The sequence below is a fragment of the Engystomops pustulosus genome, chromosome 1 (assembly GCF_040894005.1).
Source record: "Engystomops pustulosus chromosome 1, aEngPut4.maternal, whole genome shotgun sequence".
NCBI classification, from domain to species: Eukaryota; Metazoa; Chordata; class Amphibia; order Anura; family Leptodactylidae; genus Engystomops; species Engystomops pustulosus.
In genome coordinates, this window is record NC_092411.1 from 139,959,686 (window position 1) to 139,985,392 (window position 25,707).

Genomic DNA, 25,707 nt, shown 5'->3' on the forward strand with positions numbered 1-25,707 from the left:
CCTCCATGGTTTCTCCTCCTCGCTCTTGTGAGTAACTTGGCGTTTGGTCTCAGCAGCTTCCACACGTTTCCTATACAGAGAGCGCTCTGATTCTCTGCCTCCATTAAGGACACCTCGAACTGCTCTTTTACTCTGCTGCCTCCCACCCCCTCCCTCTGAAAGTTTTATTTCTCGGCTGGATCACCTAGAAAAGCAGCCAGGACTGGGGGGAGACAGATCTATCATTGAGCCATAGACAAGAGAGCGGGGAACGAGAAAAGCAAAAAGATGGACATGAAAAAAAGAATTCACCTGGAGCTGAGGAACAGGACGCCGTCTGATGTAAGTTCATCTTTGTATTGCTGGCATGGGCTCCACACTGGCCACCACATGGGCTCCTACTTTCCTTGTCACCCACCCCCCGAGCTCCAGACTCCACTTTATCCCAGTTTATTTTACCTGGCGCCCTATTCCTGCCATTGCCCGGAATGGTAAAGTTTGTGATGACCCTTTCCAGCTACAGCCAGGAAGGTGCGAGTTATGGAGGGGGAGGAAGGGATGGCATTATGGAAAATTAGATTTAGATGGATGGTTTCATTGGTTTTCGGAGTTTGAAGTTATTTTCCTTGGCTGCTCGTTCACACTGTCTTCAGGGCTGCCAATGCGGTAGCCATGTTTAGCATATACAGGCATTACCTGACCGCCCTGCTGGGTTGTAGAAGAAGTGGCAGTAATGGGGAGGACGTGTTTTCACCCTGCCTGCTTGCAGCACTTTGTGGGAGAGTTGTGAGTAGAGCTCAGCCTCTTCCCATACTAATAACGCGGTGCCGGGCATGCAGAGCAGAGGGCAGCCTGTCCATTGTGCCCGCGCTGAAAGTCATGTGGAAAGTTGCTGCTGCTATCGGGCAGATATATAAATGCTATCACGTGACGCCAGTATATTGTGTGTGTGAGGTAATAACACGCTCCTGACACAAGTGGCAACATGTTACATTGTGTGTCCGGAGTGAAGTTTCCCGGCAGGACGCTCCCATTGTATGGCAGCCAGCATGGCCCTGTTGTGTGCATGCACGGCCCCGACATACTTTAGCAGTGCCCCAAGCCGGTGCCTTCAGCTTGTAGAACTGGACCGGGCGCCAGCTTGTGTTTATTTCGTCAATGCTCGACTGTTTGCTATGTATGTGTGTGGTTACTAGCTAGATAATGGATGAAAAGAATAAAATGCACAGCTATACAGCGAGGCCGGGCGACATGTTGCCCTCCTCCTCTTCCTCCTCTGCTAGTCGGGCGGGAAAGCGCAGCAGAGCAGAGGGGGAGGAGGCAGCAGAGGCTCCTTATCACACTAACATATACAGTAGAGAAAGAAATACAAGACCCGAGCTAATGTGCAGATACATATCCGCCTGGGGAGACGCAGCTCTCGCTGTGTGCTATGGCGGCTTAATCCAGCATTCCCCCAGCCGGCCAATGTCGGAGGAGGAGACATCGCCATGTTGGCTGTCCTCTTGTCTTCCTCCTCACTCACGCTCTCCATGTTGAGTGTGTCGTCGTGCTTTCGGCGCTCTCCTTCTCTGGTGACAGCTGCAGTGCCCGCCTTCCAGCCTCCATTTTGCCCCGTCGAGTGTGTGTGACTATGTCCCCGGCATGGCGCAGCTCGGGCGCTGGACGTTTCGGTAGCATTTTGGCTGCCTTCCTCCTCCGCTTCTCCCTCCCCCTCACCGCCTTTGTCTGATATCTCCCTTGTGTTAGAGGTGTACTCTCCCTGCTTCGTGCACCGGCTCCTTACACCCTCCATCTGTCCAGTCCTTGAATGTTTCAATACTTGGAAACGAGTATCTTGTCCATAGTCCAGGAGCGTCTGATACATTACAATGTTGCCGGATATTCTCTGGATATTTCCCTCATTGTACCCAGCACAGGAGAGCCAAGAGATGCCAATCACACCCCTCCTCAGTCTTCACCAAGTGTTGTGCCATCTTTATTCTGTGAATGATATATCGCCATCCCTCAGAGCAGAAGTCATTACTGCTTCTTTCATTCACTAGTTAGACACATATATCCAGCAAGGATTGCTAATGCCACTGCGAGGATTGTCATCACTTTGCTGGGTAGCTTTTTGTCAGCTCACCAAGAACTAGACTAAGCGACCTGGTCAAGGTCACATACCATGCATTGCTGGGACATGCCTATAGGAATTGTGAAGTGACTCGAATAGAAACTTTGGTATAAATATTATGGCATGGATGGGGTTATTAAAAATGTAGAAATCTAGTATACCACCTCTGTTTAAGTATGTACCATCAATAGGGTCCTATATGGACATATTCTGATATTAGGAATACAGTGAAATGACTTGCATGAATGTAAAGTGACTTTCCACACACTGTGGCTTAGTAAAGCAGTACTCCTTTGTGTGTCCGTAGGGACTGATGGCCATCTCTGTATGTAATCATGCACATTAGTCAGGCCCAGTTCATAACTACGTCTGGGCTTTCTGTTATACTCTCTTTTAGGAGGGTGAATGGAAGGACATTGGTTCACCTTTTAGGACCAATAGAAAACCAGCTCAACTTGTGTTGGCACTAAGTTCCAGGGGTCCTCCTGGTACGGATAAACTTTTGGCTGGATGTAAAACACGTTCCACGGAAAACAAATGTACATCCAGCTTAAGAGGAAACTCCAATATCATTAACAGTATTTCTTTATTATACACAGTTTAACCTGTTAAGGACCGGGCCCTTTCCTGTTTTTTCATTTCCATTTTTCACTCCCCACCTTCAAAAATCTATAACTTTTTTATTTTTACATGTAAAAAGCTATGTGATGGCTCGTTTTTTGCGTAACAAATTGCACTTCATAGTGATCGCATTGAATATTCCATGCCATGTACTGGGAAGCGGGAAAAAAATTCCAAATGCAGTGAAAATGGTGAAAAAACGCATTTGTGTCGTATTCTTGTGGGCTTGGATATTATGGCTTTCACTTCACGCCACAAATGACGCATCTAATTTATTCTTTGGGTCAGTACGATTACAGAGATACCAAATTTGTATAGGTTTTATGTTTTCATACATTTACAAAAATTAAAGCCTCATGAACAAAATTTTTTTTTTATTTTGCCGTCTTCTTGTGCTTATAACTTTTCCATACTTGTGCTTATAACTTTTTTGTATGGAGTTGAGGGTGGTGTCATCTTTTGCGACTTTTGATGATGTTTTCAATGATATTATTTTTAGGACTGTATGACCTTTTGATCACTTTTTATAGAATTTTTAAATTTTTTTTAAATGGCAAAAAAGTGCCAGTTTTGACTTTGGACGCGATTTTCCGTTACGGGGTTAAACACAGTGAAAAACCGTTATTATATTTTGATAGATCAGGCATTTTCGGACGCGGCGATACCTAATGTGTTTATGATTTTTACTGTTTATTTATATCAGTTCTAGGGAAAGGGGGGGTGATTTGAATTTTTAGGTTTTTTTTATTATTTTTTTATTTTCTTTTTACGTTTACTATTTTTCAGACTCCCTAGGGTACTTTAACCCTAGGTTGTCTGATCGAGAGACCCGTGAGACCCGAAGCTACCATGGCGACAGATCGCCCACGCGCCGCCATCTGTTTGAAGCCGCCGGCAGCTTTGCCGGCGGCGATCAGCAAGAAAGCACCCGCGATCGGTGCTGGGACAGATCGTGGGTGTTACCGGTAAGGCCGGCGCCACACAGGGCGCTTTGTCTGCGCTTGCAAACGCAGACAAAGTCGTGCCCACCGGGGCGGGCCTCGGCCCGATCGCATCGGCGTTTCTATGGAAACGCCTGCGATTGGGAACGAGCCGCCGGTGTTTCGCGTTAAATTAACGCAAAACACCGGCGGCTCGTTCCCGATCGCAGGCGTTTCCATAGAAACAAAGCGCCCTGTGTGGCGCCGGCCTAAGCCTTTGCTGCAATATGCAGCAGAGACTTACCGGCTATGGAGAGGGCTCGGGCCGTGAGCCCTCTCCACGTATCGGAACGCAACCGCCGCCGTGAATACATGGCGGGCGGTCGCGAACCGGTTAAAAGACACAGCATACTAATCCAACTGTAGGTTAAGAATGAGCTTGTTGGCGGAGCTTACATGTTTCAGTTAGTCCTTATTCATGGATGTGTGTAAAGTAACAACAGCCTATATTATAAATCATGTGACTACATACAGAGGTGAGAAAAATCTTGTGTTCTATTTAGCGTACTGCCACAAATCTTTTAAACCTGAAACATTAGTACAGAACTAAGCTTAACAACATATAGCTTTTTGCTTTTGGTCTCTCAGGACCAAGGTCTTCTGAAACTTGGACAACCACAGCCAAATTTTGCATTTGGTGTGATGCATTATACGCTTCAGATTTTTGTAGTTCCACATAACTTTTTCATACTTCAGTCTACGAAGCTGTGTGAGGTTGTTTGTGGGAAGGGAGGACATTTTTCATTGATACCATTTTGAAAACTATGATCGCTTTTAAATTTTTATTGCATGTAAAATGGCGATAATTCCAACTTGATAATTTTAACAAAACAATTTTAAAGGCTCGCTCTCACATATACCATAATACCAAACAAGTGCATGAGCAATGTATGGTTCACTTTACAGGTTCACTTGCCAGGTCCATATGCTGTACAATCTTCTGTTTTTAATTGAGCACTGCAGATTACACCCTGTCTACTCAGGGCACAATAAAGTACTTGGTTTAGAATGCTTCATGCAGCTGGTAGATGTCCTTTAATTAGGATGTAGATCTACAGATTGGAGGGGGTAGGTTAACTCCTTACTAGTACGTCACACGTCATCTCCGCCGGCAAAGCTGACGACGGCTTTATATAGGTAAAGATTGCCCCTCCCTAGGGTTAAAGTACCCTAGGGGGGTCTGAAAAATAGTAAAACTTTAAATAAAATTATATTTAAAAACCTAACAATTCAAATCTCCCCCCCCCCCCCCTCCCAACCCGTTTCTCTAGAAGTAATTTGAATATATATAAGCAGTAAAAATCCTAAACAAGTCCCAAAATGCCCAATCTATGAAAATAAGGTTTTCTCACAGCGTTTAATCGCGTAATGAAAAATGGTGGCCATAGCCGTATTGGCACTTTTTTGCCATTTTGAAAAATGACGTACTACTTGAGTGAGGAGGTAGAGAAGACCTGCGGGCTAACTGTCTGTGGAGGTAGTATTATAGTAGTTATATTGTACATAGAGGGCAGTATTGTAGTTGATGTATCGTAACCATTGCTAAGGCTAGTTAGTGTGGGGGGGAGGGTGGCATTTAAATTTTCACCACGGTCAGTAAACGGGCAAGAATCAACCCTGTGCAGCAGATGAGTATGAATAGCTGTCTGGCTGCAGGTCCCATTACCTGGGGCCTGTGCTCGCTCTTCAGGAAGCTGCTTCCTCTGGAGCTGGACTGAGGCTGCAATGCATACCTTCTATACAGCTTTCTGTGTGCTCGGCCTAGCTGCAGTGTGAGAGCCTCCCTCTCCATCCTGTGAAATGCTGCCAGAGACCTGTACTGTAGTCGGAGAAGGAGGAGGAGCAGCCAGGCATGGAATACAATTTGAATAATATTAAATTAGCATTTTGATTCATGTGATTCAGGAGGATTACATTTTCTGAATAATTATTATGATGAATTGTTGCTGAAATGAATGAAAAAGTACAAGCAGTTCGGTTACTCTACACTGTTATATACAATCAACAGAGGTTTAAGACTGTATAATGGCTTCACTTTTTCTTTGACCTGCAGAGCTGAACTATGTTCACCTTTTTTAGTAAGCCATGTTTCCTTTAAACAGTAACATATGTTTGTATAACACATTCCTTGAATGGTAAGACCAGAGGTGTACAGAGGTTTTTGAGAGAAGGGCTTTCTTACTTTCAGTAAAGGCCTCTTTCATAGAACATAGGATTCGCTCTACTCCTGTTTAAGACACTTGTCAATGCATTTGTTGTGTTGCTTGAAGAAGTCTGACTGTTGTCTTGCAGGCAAATATTGAAATGGCTTCTGTATTTCATGCTTGCAAACGTGTGTGGAGTGGACGGCCGTACTACATTTCTCCTACACAAACATCTGCTTGAGGCTGATGGTAACTTTTCCTCCAAGCTAATAGAAATGTATTCTTTAGATCTGTAGTTATTGAATATGTTGAATATATTCTTCGTGTGCATCTGCCAAAACAATGATGTCCTCCTAACCATTATTGCTACTGTTAAGAGAAAAAAAAAACTTGGGGCAGTTCCACAGTCTTGCATAGGAAAGGGTTTTTTTGGTTGCATTTTTGCTGCCAGATCCTGGAAAACATACTTGCATATTTCCCAGAATCCCCTAGAATGGAGCATCAATGGCTGCAAGTCTCCACACGCCTACAAGGTGGACTTAATTGAAGAGATGCAAAGATATTGAAACAGACCGGTCTACAGTTGGGAATCTGTTCCTTCTGGAATATATATCCTGGTTTGGCTTCAATCCCACCTCATGTCTTTAGGTGTCCTAACAGTCATGCTTGATGTTACAGGGGCTGTCTTTTAAAGTACAAAAAGAGGCATTGTTTTCGTTGTCCCACCCTGGAAAATGCATTTGCATATTTCCCTAGTTTCCGCAAACTTTAATCAATGCATTACGCAATTCCCATTGAAAAGTGATTTGTACAACTGATTCTGGCTTTGTTGGAATATTCTTTGTAGTCTTCACCATTCCTGGCATTCCATATCGGCTTGTGGGAGATGAGCTAAGCAAAAAGCACCAGAATAATATGCATCCGTAAAACTAACATTCTCTGTGGCCTGTTTTACAAATGTTCTAGACCAGTGTTGCACAACATCTGGACACATACAGCCCACAGAGCTTTGGGTTGCGGCTTGCACACTGCTGCCCTCATAGCCCTCACTGCTCAGTTCCTCTCTGAGTGCAGGTAATTGTGTGACCAAATTATTCTCTGGGACAGCCCCACCCTCATCGCTGTGCAGAATATAAGGTCCTGAGGGGGTGTGGCTTAGGCTCTGCCCACCATGACCTAACAGCTTGATGCCTGGGAGAGGTCATGGAGGCATTGTGCCCGTTCCGTGGACTGCTCATTATAAGCACTGCTCCGGTAAACGGGGCATCCTTATTATACGTCAATGGTAATGTATGTGCAAGCATCTATGATGCTTATACAAGCCTTAATACAGAGGTCGCATTAACGCCTCACCACGCGTCATAGACGCGTGATGAGGCGCCATTACCCCCCAAAATAATTGCCATGCGTAAAGTTACGCTTGGCAATTATTCCTTGCAGCGCGCAGGCTGAGCGGCTCGGCGCGCGCTGCAAAAGAGGTAAATGTCGCGCGATCACAGCGCGCGCCGGACCGCTCAGCGCGACACTTGACACAGTGATCTGTGTCAGCAGCGCTCCGGAGCGAGAGCGCAGGCCCCGCGATACCTGTGGACAGCGGGGCTGCTGCTCCCTGTCCTGCTCCATCTCTACCTGCCCGCAGATCCGGACGGGTGAGTGTGTGATTGTAGGTGTAATGTTCTGTGTGTGCAGTGTAGTGTAGTGTTCTGTGTGATTGTAGGTGTAATGTTCTGTGTGTGCAGTGTAGTGTAATGTTCTGTGTGTGCAGTGTAGTGTAATGTTCTGTGTGATTGTAGGTGTAGTGTTCTGTGTGTGCAGTGTAGTGTAATGTTCTGTGTGTGCAGTGTAGTGTAATGTTCTGTGTGTGCAGTGTGAGTGTAATGTTCTGTGTGTGCAGTGTGAGTGTAGTGTTCTGTGTGTAGTGTGTGCTGTGTGCGCAGTGTGTGAGTGTAGTGTGTGCTGTGTGCGCAGTGTGTGAGTGTAGTGTGTGCTGTGTGCGCAGTGTGTGAGTGTAGTGTGTGCTGTGTGCGCAGTGTGTGAGTGTAGTGTGCGCAGTGTGTGAGTGTAGTGTGTGCTGTGTGCGCAGTGTGTGAGTGTAGTGTGTGCTGTGTGCGCAGTGTGTGAGTGTAGTGTGTGCTGTGTGCGCAGTGTGTGAGTGTAGTGTGTGCTGTGTGCGCAGTGTGTGAGTGTAGTGTGTGCTGTGTGCGCAGTGTGTGAGTGTAGTGTGTGCTGTGTGCGCAGTGTGTGAGTGTAGTGTGTGCTGTGTGCGCAGTGTGTGAGTGTAGTGTGTGCTGTGTGCGCAGTGTGTGAGTGTAGTGTGTGCTGTGTGCGCAGTGTGTGAGTGTAGTGTGTGCTGTGTGCGCAGTGTGTGTGTAGTGTGTGCTGTGTGCGCAGTGTGTGAGTGTAGTGTGTGAGTGTAGTGTGTGAGTGTAGTGTGTGAGTGTAGTGTGTGAGTGTAGTGTGTGAGTGTAGTGTGTGCTGTGTGCGCAGTGTGTGAGTGTAGTGTGTGCTGTGTGCGCAGTGTGTGTGTAGTGTGTGCTGTGTGCGCAGTGTGTGAGTGTAGTGTGTGAGTGTAGTGTGTGCTGTGTGCGCAGTGTGTGAGTGTAGTGTGTGCTGTGTGCGCAGTGTGTGAGTGTAGTGTGTGCTGTGTGCGCAGTGTGTGAGTGTAGTGTGTGCTGTGTGCGCAGTGTGTGAGTGTAGTGTGTGCTGTGTGCGCAGTGTGTGAGTGTAGTGTGCGCAGTGTGTGAGTGTAGTGTGTGCTGTGTGCGCAGTGTGTGAGTGTAGTGTGTGCTGTGTGCGCAGTGTGTGAGTGTAGTGTGTGCTGTGTGCGCAGTGTGTGAGTGTAGTGTGTGCTGTGTGCGCAGTGTGTGAGTGTAGTGTGTGCTGTGTGCGCAGTGTGTGAGTGTAGTGTGTGCGCAGTGTGTGAGTGTAGTGTGTGCTGTGTGCGCAGTGTGTGAGTGTAGTGTGTGCGCAGTGTGTGAGTGTAGTGTGTGCTGTGTGCGCAGTGTGTGAGTGTAGTGTGCGCAGTGTGTGAGTGTAGTGTGTGCTGTGTGCGCAGTGTGTGAGTGTAGTGTGTGCTGTGTGCGCAGTGTGTGAGTGTAGTGTGTGCTGTGTGCGCAGTGTGTGAGTGTAGTGTGTGCTGTGTGCGCAGTGTGTGAGTGTAGTGTGTGCTGTGTGCGCAGTGTGTGAGTGTAGTGTGTGCGCAGTGTGTGAGTGTAGTGTGTGCTGTGTGCGCAGTGTGTGAGTGTAGTGTGTGCGCAGTGTGTGAGTGTGCTGTGTGCGCAGTGTGTGAGTGTGCTGTGTGCGCAGTGTGTGAGTGTGCTGTGTGCGCAGTGTGTGAGTGTGCTGTGTGCGCAGTGTGTGAGTGTGCTGTGTGCGCAGTGTGTGAGTGTGCTGTGTGTGTGAGTGTGCGCAGTGTGTGAGTGTGCTGTGTGCGCAGTGTGTGAGTGTAGTGTGTGCTGTGTGCGCAGTGTGTGAGTGTAGTGTGTGCTGTGTGCGCAGTGTGTGAGTGTAGTGTGTGCGCAGTGTGTGAGTGTAGTGTGTGCTGTGTGCGCAGTGTGTGAGTGTAGTGTGTGCTGTGTGCGCAGTGTGTGAGTGTAGTGTGTGCTGTGTGCGCAGTGTGTGAGTGTAGTGTGTGCTGTGTGCGCAGTGTGTGAGTGTAGTGTGTGCTGTGTGCGCAGTGTGTGAGTGTAGTGTGTGCTGTGTGCGCAGTGTGTGAGTGTAGTGTGTGCTGTGTGCGCAGTGTGTGAGTGTAGTGTGTGCTGTGAGTGTAGTGTGTGTGCTGTGTGCGCAGTGTGTGAGTGTAGTGTGTGCTGTGTGCGCAGTGTGTGAGTGTAGTGTGTGCTGTGTGCGCAGTGTGTGAGTGTAGTGTGTGCTGTGTGCGCAGTGTGTGAGTGTAGTGTGTGCTGTGTGCGCAGTGTGTGAGTGTAGTGTGTGCTGTGTGCGCAGTGTGTGAGTGTAGTGTGTGCTGTGTGCGCAGTGTGTGAGTGTAGTGTGTGCTGTGTGTGCTGTGTGCGCAGTGTGTGAGTGTAGTGTGTGCTGTGTGCGCAGTGTGTGAGTGTAGTGTGTGCTGTGTGCGCAGTGTGTGAGTGTAGTGTGTGCTGTGTGCGCAGTGTGTGAGTGTAGTGTGTGCTGTGTGCGCAGTGTGTGAGTGTAGTGTGTGCTGTGTGCGCAGTGTGTGAGTGTAGTGTGTGCTGTGTGCGCAGTGTGTGAGTGTAGTGTGTGCTGTGTGCGCAGTGTGTGAGTGTAGTGTGTGCTGTGTGCGCAGTGTGTGAGTGTAGTGTGTGCTGTGTGCGCAGTGTGTGAGTGTAGTGTGTGCTGTGTGCGCAGTGTGTGAGTGTAGTGTGTGCTGTGTGCGCAGTGTGTGAGTGTAGTGTGTGTGAGTGTAGTGTGTGAGTGTAGTGTGTGCTGTGTGCGCAGTGTGTGAGTGTAGTGTGTGAGTGTAGTGTGTGAGTGTAGTGTGTGCTGTGTGCGCAGTGTGTGAGTGTAGTGTGTGCTGTGTGCGCAGTGTGTGTGTAGTGTGTGCTGTGTGCGCAGTGTGTGAGTGTAGTGTGTGAGTGTAGTGTGTGCTGTGTGCGCAGTGTGTGAGTGTAGTGTGTGCTGTGTGCGCAGTGTGTGAGTGTAGTGTGTGCTGTGTGCGCAGTGTGTGAGTGTAGTGTGTGCTGTGTGCGCAGTGTGTGAGTGTAGTGTGTGCTGTGTGCGCAGTGTGTGAGTGTAGTGTGCGCAGTGTGTGAGTGTAGTGTGCGCAGTGTGTGAGTGTAGTGTGTGCTGTGTGCGCAGTGTGTGAGTGTAGTGTGTGCTGTGTGCGCAGTGTGTGAGTGTAGTGTGTGCTGTGTGCGCAGTGTGTGAGTGTAGTGTGTGCTGTGTGCGCAGTGTGTGAGTGTAGTGTGTGCTGTGTGCGCAGTGTGTGAGTGTAGTGTGTGAGTGTAGTGTGTGCTGTGTGCGCAGTGTGTGAGTGTAGTGTGTGCGCAGTGTGTGAGTGTAGTGTGTGCTGTGTGCGCAGTGTGTGAGTGTAGTGTGTGCGCAGTGTGTGAGTGTGCTGTGTGCGCAGTGTGTGAGTGTGCTGTGTGCGCAGTGTGTGAGTGTGCTGTGTGCGCAGTGTGTGAGTGTGCTGTGTGCGCAGTGTGTGAGTGTGCTGTGTGCGCAGTGTGTGAGTGTGCTGTGTGTGTGAGTGTGCGCAGTGTGTGAGTGTGCTGTGTGCGCAGTGTGCTGTGTGCGCAGTGTGTGAGTGTGCTGTGTGCGCAGTGTGTGAGTGTGCTGTGTGCGCAGTGTGTGAGTGTGCTGTGTGCGCAGTGTGTGAGTGTGCTGTGTGCGCAGTGTGTGTGTAGTGTGTGCTGTGTGCGCAGTGTGTGAGTGTAGTGTGTGCTGTGTGTGAGTGTGCTGTGTGCGCAGAGTGTGCTGTGTGCGCAGTGTGTGAGTGTGCTGTGTGCGCAGTGTGTGAGTGTGCTGTGTGCGCAGTGTGTGAGTGTGCTGTGTGCGCAGTGTGTGAGTGTGCTGTGTGCGCAGTGTGTGAGTGTGCTGTGTGCGCAGTGTGTGAGTGTAGTGTGTGCTGTGTGCGCAGTGTGTGAGTGTAGTGTGTGCTGTGTGCGCAGTGTGTGAGTGTAGTGTGTGCTGTGTGCGCAGTGTGCTACAGAAATTTTCATACTCCTCCTCGGGTAAAAATACTCCTCAAAAATGGTGAGAGGAGTATTTTTACCCTTCTGGAAAAATGTTAGCGCGACCTCCTGCCTTAATAGGACCTCTGTTGGGACCATTTCATTTTTCACATACCTAATAAACGCTTATTCTGAACAGTTTTTTTTATATAATGTAAAAGCGCAAATGGATGTTCCTGTGGTTGGGCTTGTGGTCATTGATGTATTAAAGGCACATAAATACTTCAGGTTTATTTTGCTTAAAATTATGAAGGGATTTTTACCTATAGAATTTATGAAGACTAACTTTAAGCTTATTTCATCTGTGTAAGAAACTGTTGTGTGTTTTCTTTGAAGCCTAAGTTGAGTTCATAGTAACTCGCAGCAGAAACCATTCACATGGAAAAGTGTGCAGCCCAATAATGCCAATGGTGTTACCTGTAATTTAAAAATATATAAATAAAACTTGACAATCAATTTCACTTGCTGTTGTGCAAATGGATACACAACAGGTGGAAATTATTGGCAATTAGCAAGACTTGCTCAAATGAGTGATTCTGCAGGTGGGGACCACAGACACTTCTCAGTACCTATGCCTTGGTCAATTTTAACCCCAGCCAGTGAGCCATCTCCATGCACCAGCACCCAATGCTTGCCGTACTACTACGGCGCGCACTGGCTTCTGGTGCATGGAAAGGGCTCAAGGGCTGAGCCCTCTCCATAGCCAGTAAGTCTTTGCTGCATATTGCTTTGCTGCCATCTTGGCGAAGATCGTCACTCCCCATGATGTCATCGGGGAGCGCCGAGACAGCCTTGGGTCTTCGAAGACTCGAAGCTGTCTCGTTTTAACTCATTCATTACAATGTGTAATTTGCACATTGTAATGAATGAGGTGGAAAATCCCCATATACTGCCATACCGTAGTATGGTAGGATCGATCAGACAACCTAAGGGGTCTGGGAAAAACAGTAAATATAAAAAAAAAAACCTAAAAATTATAATTGCCCCCCTTTCCCTAGAACTGATAAATATAAATAAACAGTAAAAATCATTAACACATTAGGTATCACCGCGTCAGAAATTGCCCGTTCTTTTAAAAATAACTTTTTTTTTTTCCCACTGTGTAGCGGAAAATGGCACTGATTTGCTATTTTGCAAAATTTTTTATTTTTTTTTTTTTAATAAAAAGTGATCAAAAAGTCATACAGTCCTAAAAAATAGTAGCTTTGAAAAAGTCATCAAAAGTCTCAAAAAATTACACAACCCAAAGCTCCGTACACAAAAGTATAAAAAAGTTATTAGCGCCAGAAGATGGCAAAAAAAAAAAAAAAATTGTACAGGAGGTTTTAATTTTTGTAAATATATGAAAACATTATAAAACCTATACAAATTTGGTATCCTCATGATCCTATTGACTCAAAGAATAAAGGAGACATGTCATTTGGGGCGCACAGTGAAAGCTGTAAAATCCAAGCCCACAAGAAAAGTGTCTGGAGCGCAAGTCTGGAGGCGCCACCAGGAGACAGGCCAGTGCACCAGGTGACGTGGAAGGGGCTGTAGGAGGGCAATAACCCAGCAGCTGGACCGCTATCTCTGCCTTGTGTGCAAGGAAAAACAGGAGGAGCACTGCCAGAGCCCTGCAAAATGACCTCCGGCAGACCACAAATGTGCATGTGTCTGCACAAACACATGGGTCCACGAGGATGGTATGAGGGCCTGACGTCCACAGATTGGGGGGATGTGCTCACAGTCCAACACTGTGCAGGAGTCTTGGTTAATTCGCCACTGGTGCCCTGTGCTATTCACAGATGAAAGCAGAGCACATGTGACGGTTGGCCCTGGATTTCTCCTAATGCAGGACAATGCTAGACCTCATGTGGCTGGAGTGTGTCAGCATTTCCTGCAAGATGAAGACATTCAAGCTTTGGACTGACCTAATCGTTCCCCAGACCTGAATCCGATTGAGCACATCTGGGACATCATGTCCATCATTGCACCACAGGTTGTCCAGGAGTTGGCAGATTTTTTAAATCCAAGTCTGGGAGGAGATCCCTCAAGACACCATCTGCAACCTCAACAGGAGTGCATAAAGGCACTTGGAGGCCACACACAATACTGAGCCTCATTTTGACTTTTTTACGGACGTTACATCAAAGTTGGGTCTTTTCCACTTTAATTTTGTGTGTAACTCTTAATCCAGGCCTCCATTGGTTAATAAATTTGATTTCAATTGATGAATTTTTTTTGTGATTTCGTTGTCAGCACAAGAACAGAACAGAGTATTCAATGAGAATATTTCATAATGTGTTATTTGAGAGTTCCCTTTTTTGAGCAGTGTACAAATACCTTGTAGGGTAAGCACGACATGTGAATGTCCAGAACACGGCTGTACTAAATGCAATACTACATGATGGATCCGTGCCCACAGTCATTATTTTAACTCACTGTAATTGACTTGTTAAAAAGTAGAGCGTTTCCCTGTTTTTCCCAGATCACTCATTGAATATAGTTTGTGGGTCTGTAAGAAAAAGGATGCCTGGCTCATGCAAATCACCCATAAAAAACTGATACTAACCATGTCTGTTCATGTCTTTTCTGTGTAGCTAGCCTTTGATGTGAATAGCATACTGTTAAATTCCACATTTATACAACATCTTGGATGCAGAGGATGCTTATTTAGTTGTGTTCAAACGCAATATGTCAGTACATGTAGTGTCTCCTTCTGAAAGTGTGTGATTCAATGGAAAGTGATGCATGGTTATATTCTAGTAACCTTCGATTTGATTTGTCATGGGGTAATTTGTTTTAGAAGTGTTTGTATTCATAGGGACTTACAATGGGACTGCAATTGCAACTGTAGTAATCCATTACCATTTGGACAACTGTTTGAAAAAGATAATATTTTTTGGTAAAATACAAATACTGTAAACACATTTTTAAAGGCTTTATTTATAACCCTTTTAAAAGAAAACAAAACAAAGTACAATATGCAACCCAAAGTAGTACACAACTACACAGACAAAGCAAGTAACCATGGCAATGACAAGCTTAAAGAATATCTACTATTCCAATCCATAAACCAGGGACACTTTCTCATGTGACTGTAGTAATTGTCTTTATTATTCATGGCCTCCTTCTTTCTAAAATCAACTTTTAAAAGTATTCTCATTAGCATCAGTGGCTCTGGTGGGTGTTTTTAGAAGCACTTCCCTTCACTTCCTCTTACAGTGAGCTGATCAGAACTCCCCTTCCCCTGCATTTCCTAATGCTACACAGGCAGAGGGATGGTTAGGCATGTCCTGCTAGTTGTAACAATCTGTAATGCTGCAGCACAGAGGAGCTCTGGAAACACTCACCAGAGCCCCTCAGACTCATTAGCATAATTGTAAAAGTTTATTTTAGAAGGAAAGTGTAATGGTCGTTATGCAGGTGGATTTGTACACATGGCCATTCATACGCATACAAATTCCAGAACATGCAGTCCTAAACACTGCACAACTGATACCCCCCCCCCCCCTCCCAAAACTTCCCTTGTAAACAATTATTTGAGAATTACCTGGCTATCAATATAGTTTGCCTTCCTGTGCATCTCCTCTCTGCAGAGGATAAGCTACGGACAGTTCCTGGGTGGCGGCCACCAATTCAGGTGACATTGTGGAGCATAGTGCAGGCCGGAAGACATGTGCACGGCTGGTGTGCTCTATGGTGATACTTACTGAATTCTTTTGATATAATCTGATGTAAAGATTTGAATTTTAAAATAGAACACTAGGATAAAACTGTGTACAGTGATTTCTACATTACACAATTGTAGTTAAGACATGTGCTTATACAAATAATGAATAATATGAGACCAAAACATACTTCATAATGTTCCAAACGTATTACTGGTAGTCTTGTAAATGAAAGATGTCAGTAAGCATATACTTTGTTTATGCCTTTATTACTATTGTTTCTCTTGTGAGTCACCAATTCACCTTTGATACAGTGTAGAAAGATGACATGCCCCATACTTGACATAAGATTGTATGCAGTGTTATGTAACAAGGGTTGCATGATGCCCTCTAGTGTCCAATTCTTAATAATGAGACTCCCTTACCTGTTCTGTTTTCTGGCCCCACCAGAAATATGCTCATAACATATCTTGTAATAGCATGTGTTTTTCTGCATGTGGTTTCTGTTTGTGGATGTTCTGTACACTAGTGTAATGTTACATGTTGCTTTTTTTACAGGTACGGGAGTTGGTACTTGACAACTGCAGAGCACGAGAAGGCAAAATTGAGGGTCTAACAGCAGAGTTTGTCAACTTAGAGTTTCTCAGCCTAATAAATGTTATGTTGATGTCCGTTTCTAACCTTCCAAAGCTACCCAAGTTAAAAAAGGTAACTTCATGTCTCTGGTTTTACTTGTCACTTGCTTAAAGGAAATCAACCACTTAAAAAAAAAAAAAAAATTATATATATATTTTTTTAGCTTGGGGCACTTGCTGATCATTGGCGCTCCCTCATTACATAGTTATGCCTGCCGGCTCTTGCACATGGGAATGGGACAGAGGAGGAGGGAAGAAACAAACATAAAGAGGCGCTTCTTCCCTCCTTCTCTGTCCCATTCCCATGTAAGACCCAGCTTGTGCATGCAAGGGGTGTGCATAATTATGTAATCAGGGAGTGCTAGATCAATTTCCTTAAATGAGTTTTCCCTTACTAAATTGATTTTTTTTTTTTTTTTTTTTTTTTTTTTTTCCCATATGCCATTTATTTTTGTCAGTTAGAAATGTATCCGGGAATTGGTAAATAAAGGGCCATCTGTAGAGGGTGACTATATAGGGAGAGTGAGAAGTAGAATGACTAGGCATAACAGCTTAACTGCCTCCAGCAAAGAATGAGAAGATATTAGTGGGAGGGTTCATTTAATAAATGCCAGGCATGTTTGCATGTATGCTTATACAGAGACTGATTATTATTATAATAGGACTCCTAAGCCCAAAATACCACTAGGATGAAGGATTATACATTAAGCACACTTACAAGGAGGTGTGTGCCCCTTCTGGCAGGATCTGCTCTTCTTTTAGCTTATGTTCTTGTTATTACAAAAAAAAAGTCTTTAAAAATATGCAAACTAGTTTTGAGTGGTTTAGAGCTCAATTAACAGATATGGAGACTTTTTTTTGCATATAAAATAAGTGGTTCCTGCCAGAGCGGACTCATACCAGCATGTAAGGATGGATAGGGAAAGATATATAATGTATGTATTTTTGTTTGGTGTCGTTCTTGAATATTTATCTAAAATTATTGTATATTTTGTGTTTTTGCTTTTTTTAGCTTGAATTAAGCGACAATAGAATCTCTGGAGGGCTGGATGTATTAGCAGAAAAGCTTCCCAACCTCACACATCTAAATCTCAGTGGAAATAAATTAAAAGACATTAGCACATTGGAACCTCTGGTATGTGTTTTTTAATAGGTTGTTGCTAATTTAAATCTAGATTCAACAAATGCAATCTCCATTTCTGGATCATTATTCACATCTTTGGGTCAGAAATTGTACAAACCAAAGGATACATTGACAAATCTTACATTCTGATTTTTATTTTTTGCCAATAATCTTAAAAACTAGACAAAGGTGCAAATGATTGAGAGTTATTTTGAAGTAACCTGGTTTGACCGCTACACTGACAGTGATTCTTTCTGCTTCCTGTTCCATTCTCTGTTATCGACTAACATCTGATCTTTAGAGGAGCCTCACCCGCCTAACAATCTGATCTTGAGGTCCTAGTTGACAATATTGCTTTAAAGGGAACCTACCACCACAAATCTACCTATAAAGGTAGATTGGGTGGTAGGTGGATCAATGGGACGTGAGGAGAGCCCTTTTAAGGGCTAATCCTCACGTCCCTGCACTTTTTTAATAACTTTAATTTGGTATTTATTCAAATTTACTTATGCGGCTACCGGGGCGTGGAGTAGCCGCATATGAGATTACACGAGGCGGCTACTCCACGCCCCGGTAGCCATTTTAGCCCTCCTACTCACCCATCTTCGGCGCGCAGCTACACGGAGCGGCGATCCTGCCGTCTGCGCATGCGCAGAAGAGCAGGCCCGCGCCTGCGCGGTCACAACTCCGAAACAGGCGCGGGCCTGCTCTTCTGCGCATGCGCAGACGGCAGGATCGCCGGACGAGGGCGCGCAGCTACGCGGAGCTGCGCGCCGAAGATGGGTGAGTAGGAGGGGTAAAATGGCTACCGGGGCGTGGAGTAGCCGCCTCGTGTAATCTCATATGCGGCTACTCCACGCCCCGGTAGCCGCATAAGTAAATTTGAATAAATACCAAATTAAAGTTATTAAAAAAGTGCAGGGACGTGAGGATTAGCCCTTAAAAGGGCTATCCTCACGTCCCATTAATCCACCTACCACCCAATCTACCTTTATAGGTAGATTTGTGGTGGTAGGTGCCCTTTAATGTATATTCCTACAAAGTGGCTAATCCTTTCACCTATACTTAGGTTAATTTATCAACCTAGGACTGTAAAAGTTTTTCCCAAAGAACCATTCTGTCATAAATAAAAAAGCTCTATGATGAATATTTGGCAAAACATAAACATGGAAACCTACAAATGGACGCTCATCACCGAGTGTTTTTTCTGGCATTGTGCAAACTTTTACTTTAAGAATGTATCTTGATATCTTGCAATTAAACCTAAAGCGTAACTGTAAAGTTACTGACAAAAATTGTGCAGCCACAGCTGGAGAGAGCCTTTGATAACAATTCCAATGATACCTGTATCATGCTGCTGGCTGCTTCCTAGTCTGAGATATATCTGGTATATATAAAATTAGATTCAGATTCAGCTCATTCTGAAGTGGATGGGCACTTCCTGAAGCCAGAAGAGGAGAGCATTTTTGTAATTGGCTGATCTGAAGCATGTGATGAGTTACATGCTGGTGACATCACTACAGGCCTACAGACAATCTCAAAAAACTCCTGTCCTCTCTAGCTGTACTACTGTACTATACAGTTTCCCTTGGCAACCAGGAAACATGGTAAATGGAGATTAGCCTGGTAAAACCGCTGCTAGCAGCTAAACACCTGCAGATAGCTAATTATAGCAAATTAGAGAATTGCATATTTTTGCTTAGTACAGATTTAGACATAAGTTTTTATACTTTAAAATCAATGACTTAAAAACATTTGTTTCAGAAAAAATTGGAACATTTGAAGAGTCTTGACCTGTTTAACTGCGAAGTAACAAATCTAAATGACTACAGAGAAAGTGTATTTAAACTCCTCCCACAACTGACATACTTGGATGGATATGACAGGGACGATAAGGAGGCACCAGACTCTGATGCAGAAGCTGATGGAGATGGTGTCGACGAGGAGGAAGAAGATGAAGGTATATCTACAACTTTAAAGTGCTCCAGGTTCTTTCTAAAACTTATTGTGCATCAGCTAATACGAATTAAAAACTGAAATCTACAGTGCCCACAATATCATGTAAAGCTCATCCCATTGTAAAAGGCAACTCTTTTCTATGCTACATTTTCTGATTTTAGAATCTCTTTGTAGAAATACAACAGGCTCAGAAGTAAATGAGCACCACATAATTTGGTGATTTCACAAGGGGTATAGTAACATCACGGTTTCTTCCAAAAATTGAATCCAGAGTGGAAGGTGCCATGTAAAAAATTGCTATTTAAGTGCCTAAACTGTTGTCTAGCTTGTGTCAAAACACACTCCATATATATACTGGAGTATAAGCCGAGGCCCTTAATTTTACAACACAAAAACTAGGAAAACCTATTGACTAGATTATAAGCCTAAAGTGGTAAATGCATTGGTCACGGCCTCCCCCCAGTATATAGCTAGCCACCTGCCCAGCACATAAAAATAAAAAACTCTGTACCTTTTCCAACATCCCTGCTTGCCGACGTCATACAAGACTCAAAATGGATGAGGTCAGCACTCACTGTTTCTTGATTAGACGTGAATTTTGTATTGGTCCATGGTATACAAGCAGTTACAAAAATACAATAAGTTAGCTTATCTGACGTGTTTCAGACCCGTTTGGTCTTTAGTCATAGATCATGCCGACATCATAGTCTGTGTGATGCTAGTGCGCACAGACTTGGTGCTGCTGGTGGGCAGGGATCAAGGAGGACCTGCGGTGGGCGTCGGAAAGGTGAGTACAGAGTTTATTATTTTTTATACCTGAGTGGTGCTGAAAAACTTTGCTTGTACTCGAGTATATGCGGTAAGTTGGTACCAAGCAAATATTATGTGTGTGGATTATTTTTGTAACTTACAGAAACATTCCTTTATTAATGCACAACATACATTCTCATACACCTTTTCATAATTATAGAAGGTGAAGAGGAAGAAGATGAAGAGGAGGATGATGGTGAAGAGGAAGAAGATATAGATGAGGAAGAGGAGGAGGATGAGGAAGATGAAGAAGTTGGAGATGAAGATGAAGAGGAGGATGGGAGTGGAGAAGAGGAGGTTAGTGGATTGTATTTGTTTGTTTTTTAACGTGTATTGATGTGTTATTAAAATACCTGTATTGTCTCAGACGCATGCACTGATACAGCCACATTGGTTTTTGTTAGTTTGGTCATGATTCCTTGGAAATGTCCGGCTTTAGACGCTGGTTGGGATGATACTGAGTGCAATATTCTGATGCTGTACATTAACATGATGTAGTTGCACCAACTTGAAGCAGCTCTGGTAACTCTTGTTTAGGTTTGTGTTATATATAATGCGCTCCCAGGCTTTTATAGACCCCTGTCTCCTGGGGTAGATTGGTATCGCGCATAATGCACATTGGCGGTACTCTATGCCCCTCCTGACTCTATCCCCACTTTCTAGTATCTGGCCATGTCCCCGGTAATGGTATAGAGGTTTTTATTCTCTGTCTTCTCTTGGATAAAGCTTTAAATTCATTAGGCTAATCATTTTTATTATACATGCTAGCTGGTGAGAGGCAATGACAGAGGCAGCATTTAGTTGTTCATCTAAATAATAAAATATGTTGATCCATTGTTTCAAAAGACACAAACAAATAAAATGTATACCTCACCGCATCGCTGTGTAAAGAAGTAAAATTGTTCTAACTCCAATTTTTATCATCTAGGATGAGGAATTTGGACATGATGGAGAAGTAGATGAAGAGGAGGATGAAGAGGAAGATGAAGGTGTGTTATAGATAAATATGTCTATATTGATTATAGATAAAGGGGTTGTCCAGCTTAAAAAAATTGATCTTCTATCCTTAGAATAGGTGATCAGTTTGAGACTGACTGGTATTTGAAAGCCTGCACCCATTCCACATAGTGAGCCAGTGATGACTCGCCTCTGCATTATGTGGCCTATAGTATTTCCATTCCAGTGCATTCAGCTGAGCCACAAAGGCAAGCACATTCATTTTGTATGATGCTACTAAACTATTCCTCTAACCATCACATTGAACGAGTTCTTATTGAATGGGCACAGATGTGTGATCAAGCTCCTTTACTTGAAAACCCCACAAATCTGTCAGTGTGTTCTCCTTGCTTCCCTATACTTAGAACTTAATTTATTGTCACGCTCCTGCCAAGAGGGGTACGTAACTGGAGCACCTCGTATTATAATTTTCTTCACTCCCCTGTTACTCTACTGGTCTAGAGCGCGCCAGACTGAGAAGAATAGTTCATCAAGAACTGATTACTAGGACTAGTCTCTGCAAAGTAAATGTACCACCATCCGACACAAAAATTAAGCTAAGAACTGCTGTGCCTGCTGAATATGGATGTTGTCTTTATTAAATCTGAAAATGCTGCATTTTGAAGACAATAAAGTATTAAACATAAGCTAATTATTCTCGAGCTACTGTCTGAGTAGCAAACAGTTAGCGGTAACACCTGCCTCGGGTCTTCCGAAGAAGGCTGTCTCGTTTCAATGTAATTTTAACCCGTTTTAAACAATTTGCACATAGTAAGGAATGAGGAGGAAACTCCACATACTGCCATACTACAGTATATGGTAGGATCAGACAGACGACCTAAAGTACACTAGGAGGTCTGAAAAACTGTGAAAAAAAAATATCAAATCTCGGTCTAACCCCGTAACGGAAAAAAGAGCCCAAAGTCGAAAATGGCACTTTTTTGCTATTAAAACAATAAAAAGTGCTGACTTTTCAATGCTTCAATTTTTAGAACTGTATGACCTTTTGATAAAAGGTCGCAAAATAGTACACCACCCACAGCTCCGTACACCAAAGTATGAAAAATGTATTATTTTTAAAACATTTTCGTAAATGTATGAAACATAAAACCTATATAAATTTGGTATCCCCCATGATCGTACCAACCCAAAGAATAAAGTAGACATGTCATTTGGGGCGCACAGTGAAAGCCGTAAAATCGAAACCCACAAGAAAACAGTGTAAATGTATTTTTTCCCTGCTTCCCAGTACACACCATGGAATATTCAATACCATCACTATGAAGCGCAATTTGTTATGGAAACAAATGCAAATGGAAACATAAAAACTAAAAACTGCCGTGGCAGGAGTGGGTTGAGGTAATATCCACCACAAAGTTTGAAATGTTTTATAGTAATACAATACTTTTATCTCGCTTGTTCTGCAGATGAAGAAGAAGCTGGAAAAGGAGAGAAGAGGAAGAGAGACACAGATGATGAAGGCGATGAAGAGGATGATTAAATTTCTGTAAGGAAAAGTAGAAAAAAATTAAATAAAAAAAATAAAAATTTGAAAAGGACTTTATCGGATTACACAGTATTGATTGAACTGGCCCCATACATGGATAACTGAAAAGCAAGCTGCAAAAAATTGTACCAATTACAACAAGCCCTGTCCCCAAACACCCAAAAAGAGCCAAAGAGTTGTTACTGTGACATTCCTACAGCCAATAAACCCTACTGGAAGCTTACACCCTGGTTTCTAATTAAGTGTCTAAAAAGCAAAAAAAAAAAAAAAAAACCTAAAAAGAAAAAAAATATATATGTGTATATGTAAACAGAGGAAAAAATATATACAAAACGTTTGGCTAAACAAACTGGGTCAATGCTTTTACTATTACATTGGGGTTCTTAAGGGTTAACAAACTAGAACATTTCTCGTCTGATTGGTGAGTCATGATTGTCAATGGCTGCCTACTAAATAGACAATGGAGCACCATTTTTACTTTCTGTACAACAGCAAAAAAAAGAAAAAAAAACTTTGTAAATAAAATCTTAACATTTTGGGTCTGTTTTTCATGCTTTGCTTTCTTTTTCCTAACAGTTCAATATTTTTTTACAGTAGGATGTTTTTGCGACAATTGCAGATGAACTATTTTTAAGAACATGAGTGAAATAAACATGTTACTATTTGGTAAACCCCAGTTGTATGTTTACGTTTCTGAATAAGAAGTAAATACCTCTGGCTTGTGTAGTTGTAATGTGATTTGTATGTCATTTTGTAGATCCTGTATGGATTACATTATCAGTGAACAGATTGGAATCGCAGAGAAAATGTATTTTAACCCATTATGGGAATGGATTTATTTATTTTAATTCTTTGGATTAAAAGTATGTTCCAAATTGTCCAGCTACACAGATTAGGAGCTGCTAGCATGAATAATCTGAAAACCTTCTACATCTTAAACTAATATCAAAATGGCCATTTTCCCTTTTTCATCCACAAAGCTGCACTCATCAATTTTTTACATGCTAATTTTATATTTATTTTCTTATGCATCTTGGCTGAGCTTTAGTACTAGTATTAGGTGATATGCCTTGCACGAGGTGTGCAATTGGTGTCCGCAAACGGAAGACCATGATCCGCTGTTGACGGCCCATGTGTCATCTGCGTGTGAGGTCCACTCATGCTTTGATGACCACAGAAAAGACTGCCTTGGCAGGAATAGGACTTGCTCCTTAATTTGCAGCTTGGCTGGTTGGCTCATATGTGGGGAAACCACTGTCGGGTGCATGAACCCATTGAAATACATGGGGATATTTGCTCAGCAGCAATAGTTGGCTGGCACAAGGGTCGGGTTTAAGAGGCTGATTATCAGAGTGACTATAATAGAAGCGATTATAGTACATAAAAAGTACATTTACTACAGTTTTACAACATAATGAGACATTACAAATTAAATAAAACAAATAACTCCTTTAACATCAGTCACTATTTTTGCGTATTGTACCAATAAATTGAATAAAAGGCCATCAAAATTTTGGATGGGCTACAATTGCTCCCCCCCCCCCCCAACTTTCTCATAAAAAGGGTTAATAATTTACAACTAAAATAGTGCAACTGAAAAAATACTATTTTAAAAAAATCCCTCGTGCCCATCTCCCAGAAATATGTATAACAAAATCAAGTATAGATAAACCAGGGACACTTGTTCATAGATCCAGACACTGTGACTGTGATAGTCTTATCTATATCCCCCCTCCCTTCTAAAATCAACTTTTTAAATTATGCTCATGAGCCAGAAAGGCCCTGGAATGGTTGTTATCAGAGCCCCTCTATGGTCCTTCAACCTCTTTCCCTCATGTAATCTCACTGCAGCACGGAAAGTTTCAGCACATAAGGAGGAAGAAATGCTCCTTACACATTGTGGGTACCTGTGAATTTGCAGCACAGAGGATCTCTGGGGACCACCCCATTAGCCCTTTAAGTGACTAACATATACCGTATGTGCCTTGATCACTGTTACAATAACCTGCAGTTAATAAGTACTACAGTATTGTAACTGTTAATTTTACAGACCCACAGATAAAGGCAGCAAATTTATTAATGCCATGAGATTAATTGTCCAAAATTGAAAGAATTACTAATTAATTTTTTTTCTAAACTTGTTCTAAAAAAGTTTTTATAAAAATAATCCTTCATACATAACACGTTGAGTCAAAAAGTAAAGGCTCTTAGAATGTGGTGACTCAAAGACGAAAAGAAAAAAAATATAGGTAATTTCTGTTGTACTTGCAGGATATAAATGGGTCCAGTACTGAAGGGGTTAAAGCCAAGCATCAAGGAGGGGGGGGGGGGGGGGCGGCATTTATCAACTTTCTTTTTTAAGACTTTTTATTGGACTTTTGTTGCCTTTTCACAAAGTTCGCCATGTTGGTTTTTTCAGTAGAGCGCCTGATTTGTCATAAGTCACAAACTTTGGTGCAATTGCAGTGAAAAGTCACAATTGTGCAAATAACAGCCAGTCCAGAGCAGGCAAGGGGTTGCTTAAACATTTGACTCTTTTGTATGACTTATGAGATGAAAGTCTCAAAAAAACACCAGACTCGCGTGATTCATACATCCACCACTAAGATAAATCAGGCAAGCACCAAACCTTACAAAAATCCCCAAAACTAGAGACACGTTTCCAGATGTAAAGGAAACCTGTCAGGTGAAAACAGAGCATTAAATGCACATATCTAATGAAATAACACCTAAATACTAGGTGTGAAAATTGGTGACTATGGGAGTGGCAGTCCTGGGAGGCAGCATCTGAGAGGGGAGTGCCCGGATGGCCCCTTCATGAATACATTGGACTGCTGCTTCTTGGAGTTCAGTAGATCGGACCGCTTAGTGCCACAGTGTATATTACACTACAATATGGATTGTGAGAGTCCCATAATTGGATAAGGGCTAGGGAGGACCTGGTAACTTCTATTGGGACCAGAGCAGTTTGAGAAATTATGTGGGGAAAATATGCAAATACGTTTTTCAGACTGGGATAAGGAAAACAACACCCCTTTTAGCTACCTTGTAAGACGGCTACCTTGACATCACACGTTACTTTGAGGAAGCCTAATAATATTTGGATTTAATTAAACCTGTACAGGCAGTCCCCTACTTAAGAACAACTGACTTACAGACAACCCCTAGTTACAAACGGACCTCTGGTAATTGGTAATTTACTGTATTGTAGCCTAAGGCTAAAGTACACACCTATAACAGTTATTAAAGGTGTCTGCTATTAAAGTTTGTTAATCCTGGTTCCTATGACAATCCAACATTTTTAAAATCCAATTATCTCAGAGACCAAAAAAAATTTGGTTGAGGTTACAATTATAAAGTATACAGTTCCGACTTACATACAAATTCAACTTAAGAACAAACCTACAGAAGCTATCTTGTACGTAACCCGGGGACTGCCTGTATATCTATTACAGAAGAAACAGATTCCCAACTGTAGACAGCTCTGTTTTGACCTGGTTGGGTCTCTTCAGTACAGTGTAGGGAACTGGTTT

The 25,707-nt window shown here is 43.2% G+C and overlaps 1 protein-coding gene across 2 annotated transcripts; it reads left to right on the top strand.

Annotated features, from left to right (window-relative positions):
• Window positions 1–22,712, top strand: ANP32B (acidic nuclear phosphoprotein 32 family member B). 2 transcript variants are annotated; one of them, XM_072154683.1, is made up of 7 exons: window positions 1–321; window positions 15,703–15,852; window positions 16,792–16,914; window positions 18,667–18,862; window positions 19,832–19,963; window positions 20,598–20,660; window positions 22,095–22,712. In XM_072154683.1, exons 1-7 carry the CDS (start codon window positions 268–270, stop codon window positions 22,166–22,168), a joined length of 792 nt encoding a protein of 263 aa, XP_072010784.1. In that variant the 5' UTR covers window positions 1–267; the 3' UTR covers window positions 22,169–22,712. The 2 variants fall into 2 exon arrangements, with proteins under 2 accessions (XP_072010784.1, XP_072010782.1); XM_072154681.1 differs by having other exon boundaries at window positions 2–321; window positions 19,832–19,968; window positions 20,600–20,660.
• The last annotated feature ends 2,995 nt before the right edge of the window (window positions 22,713–25,707 follow it).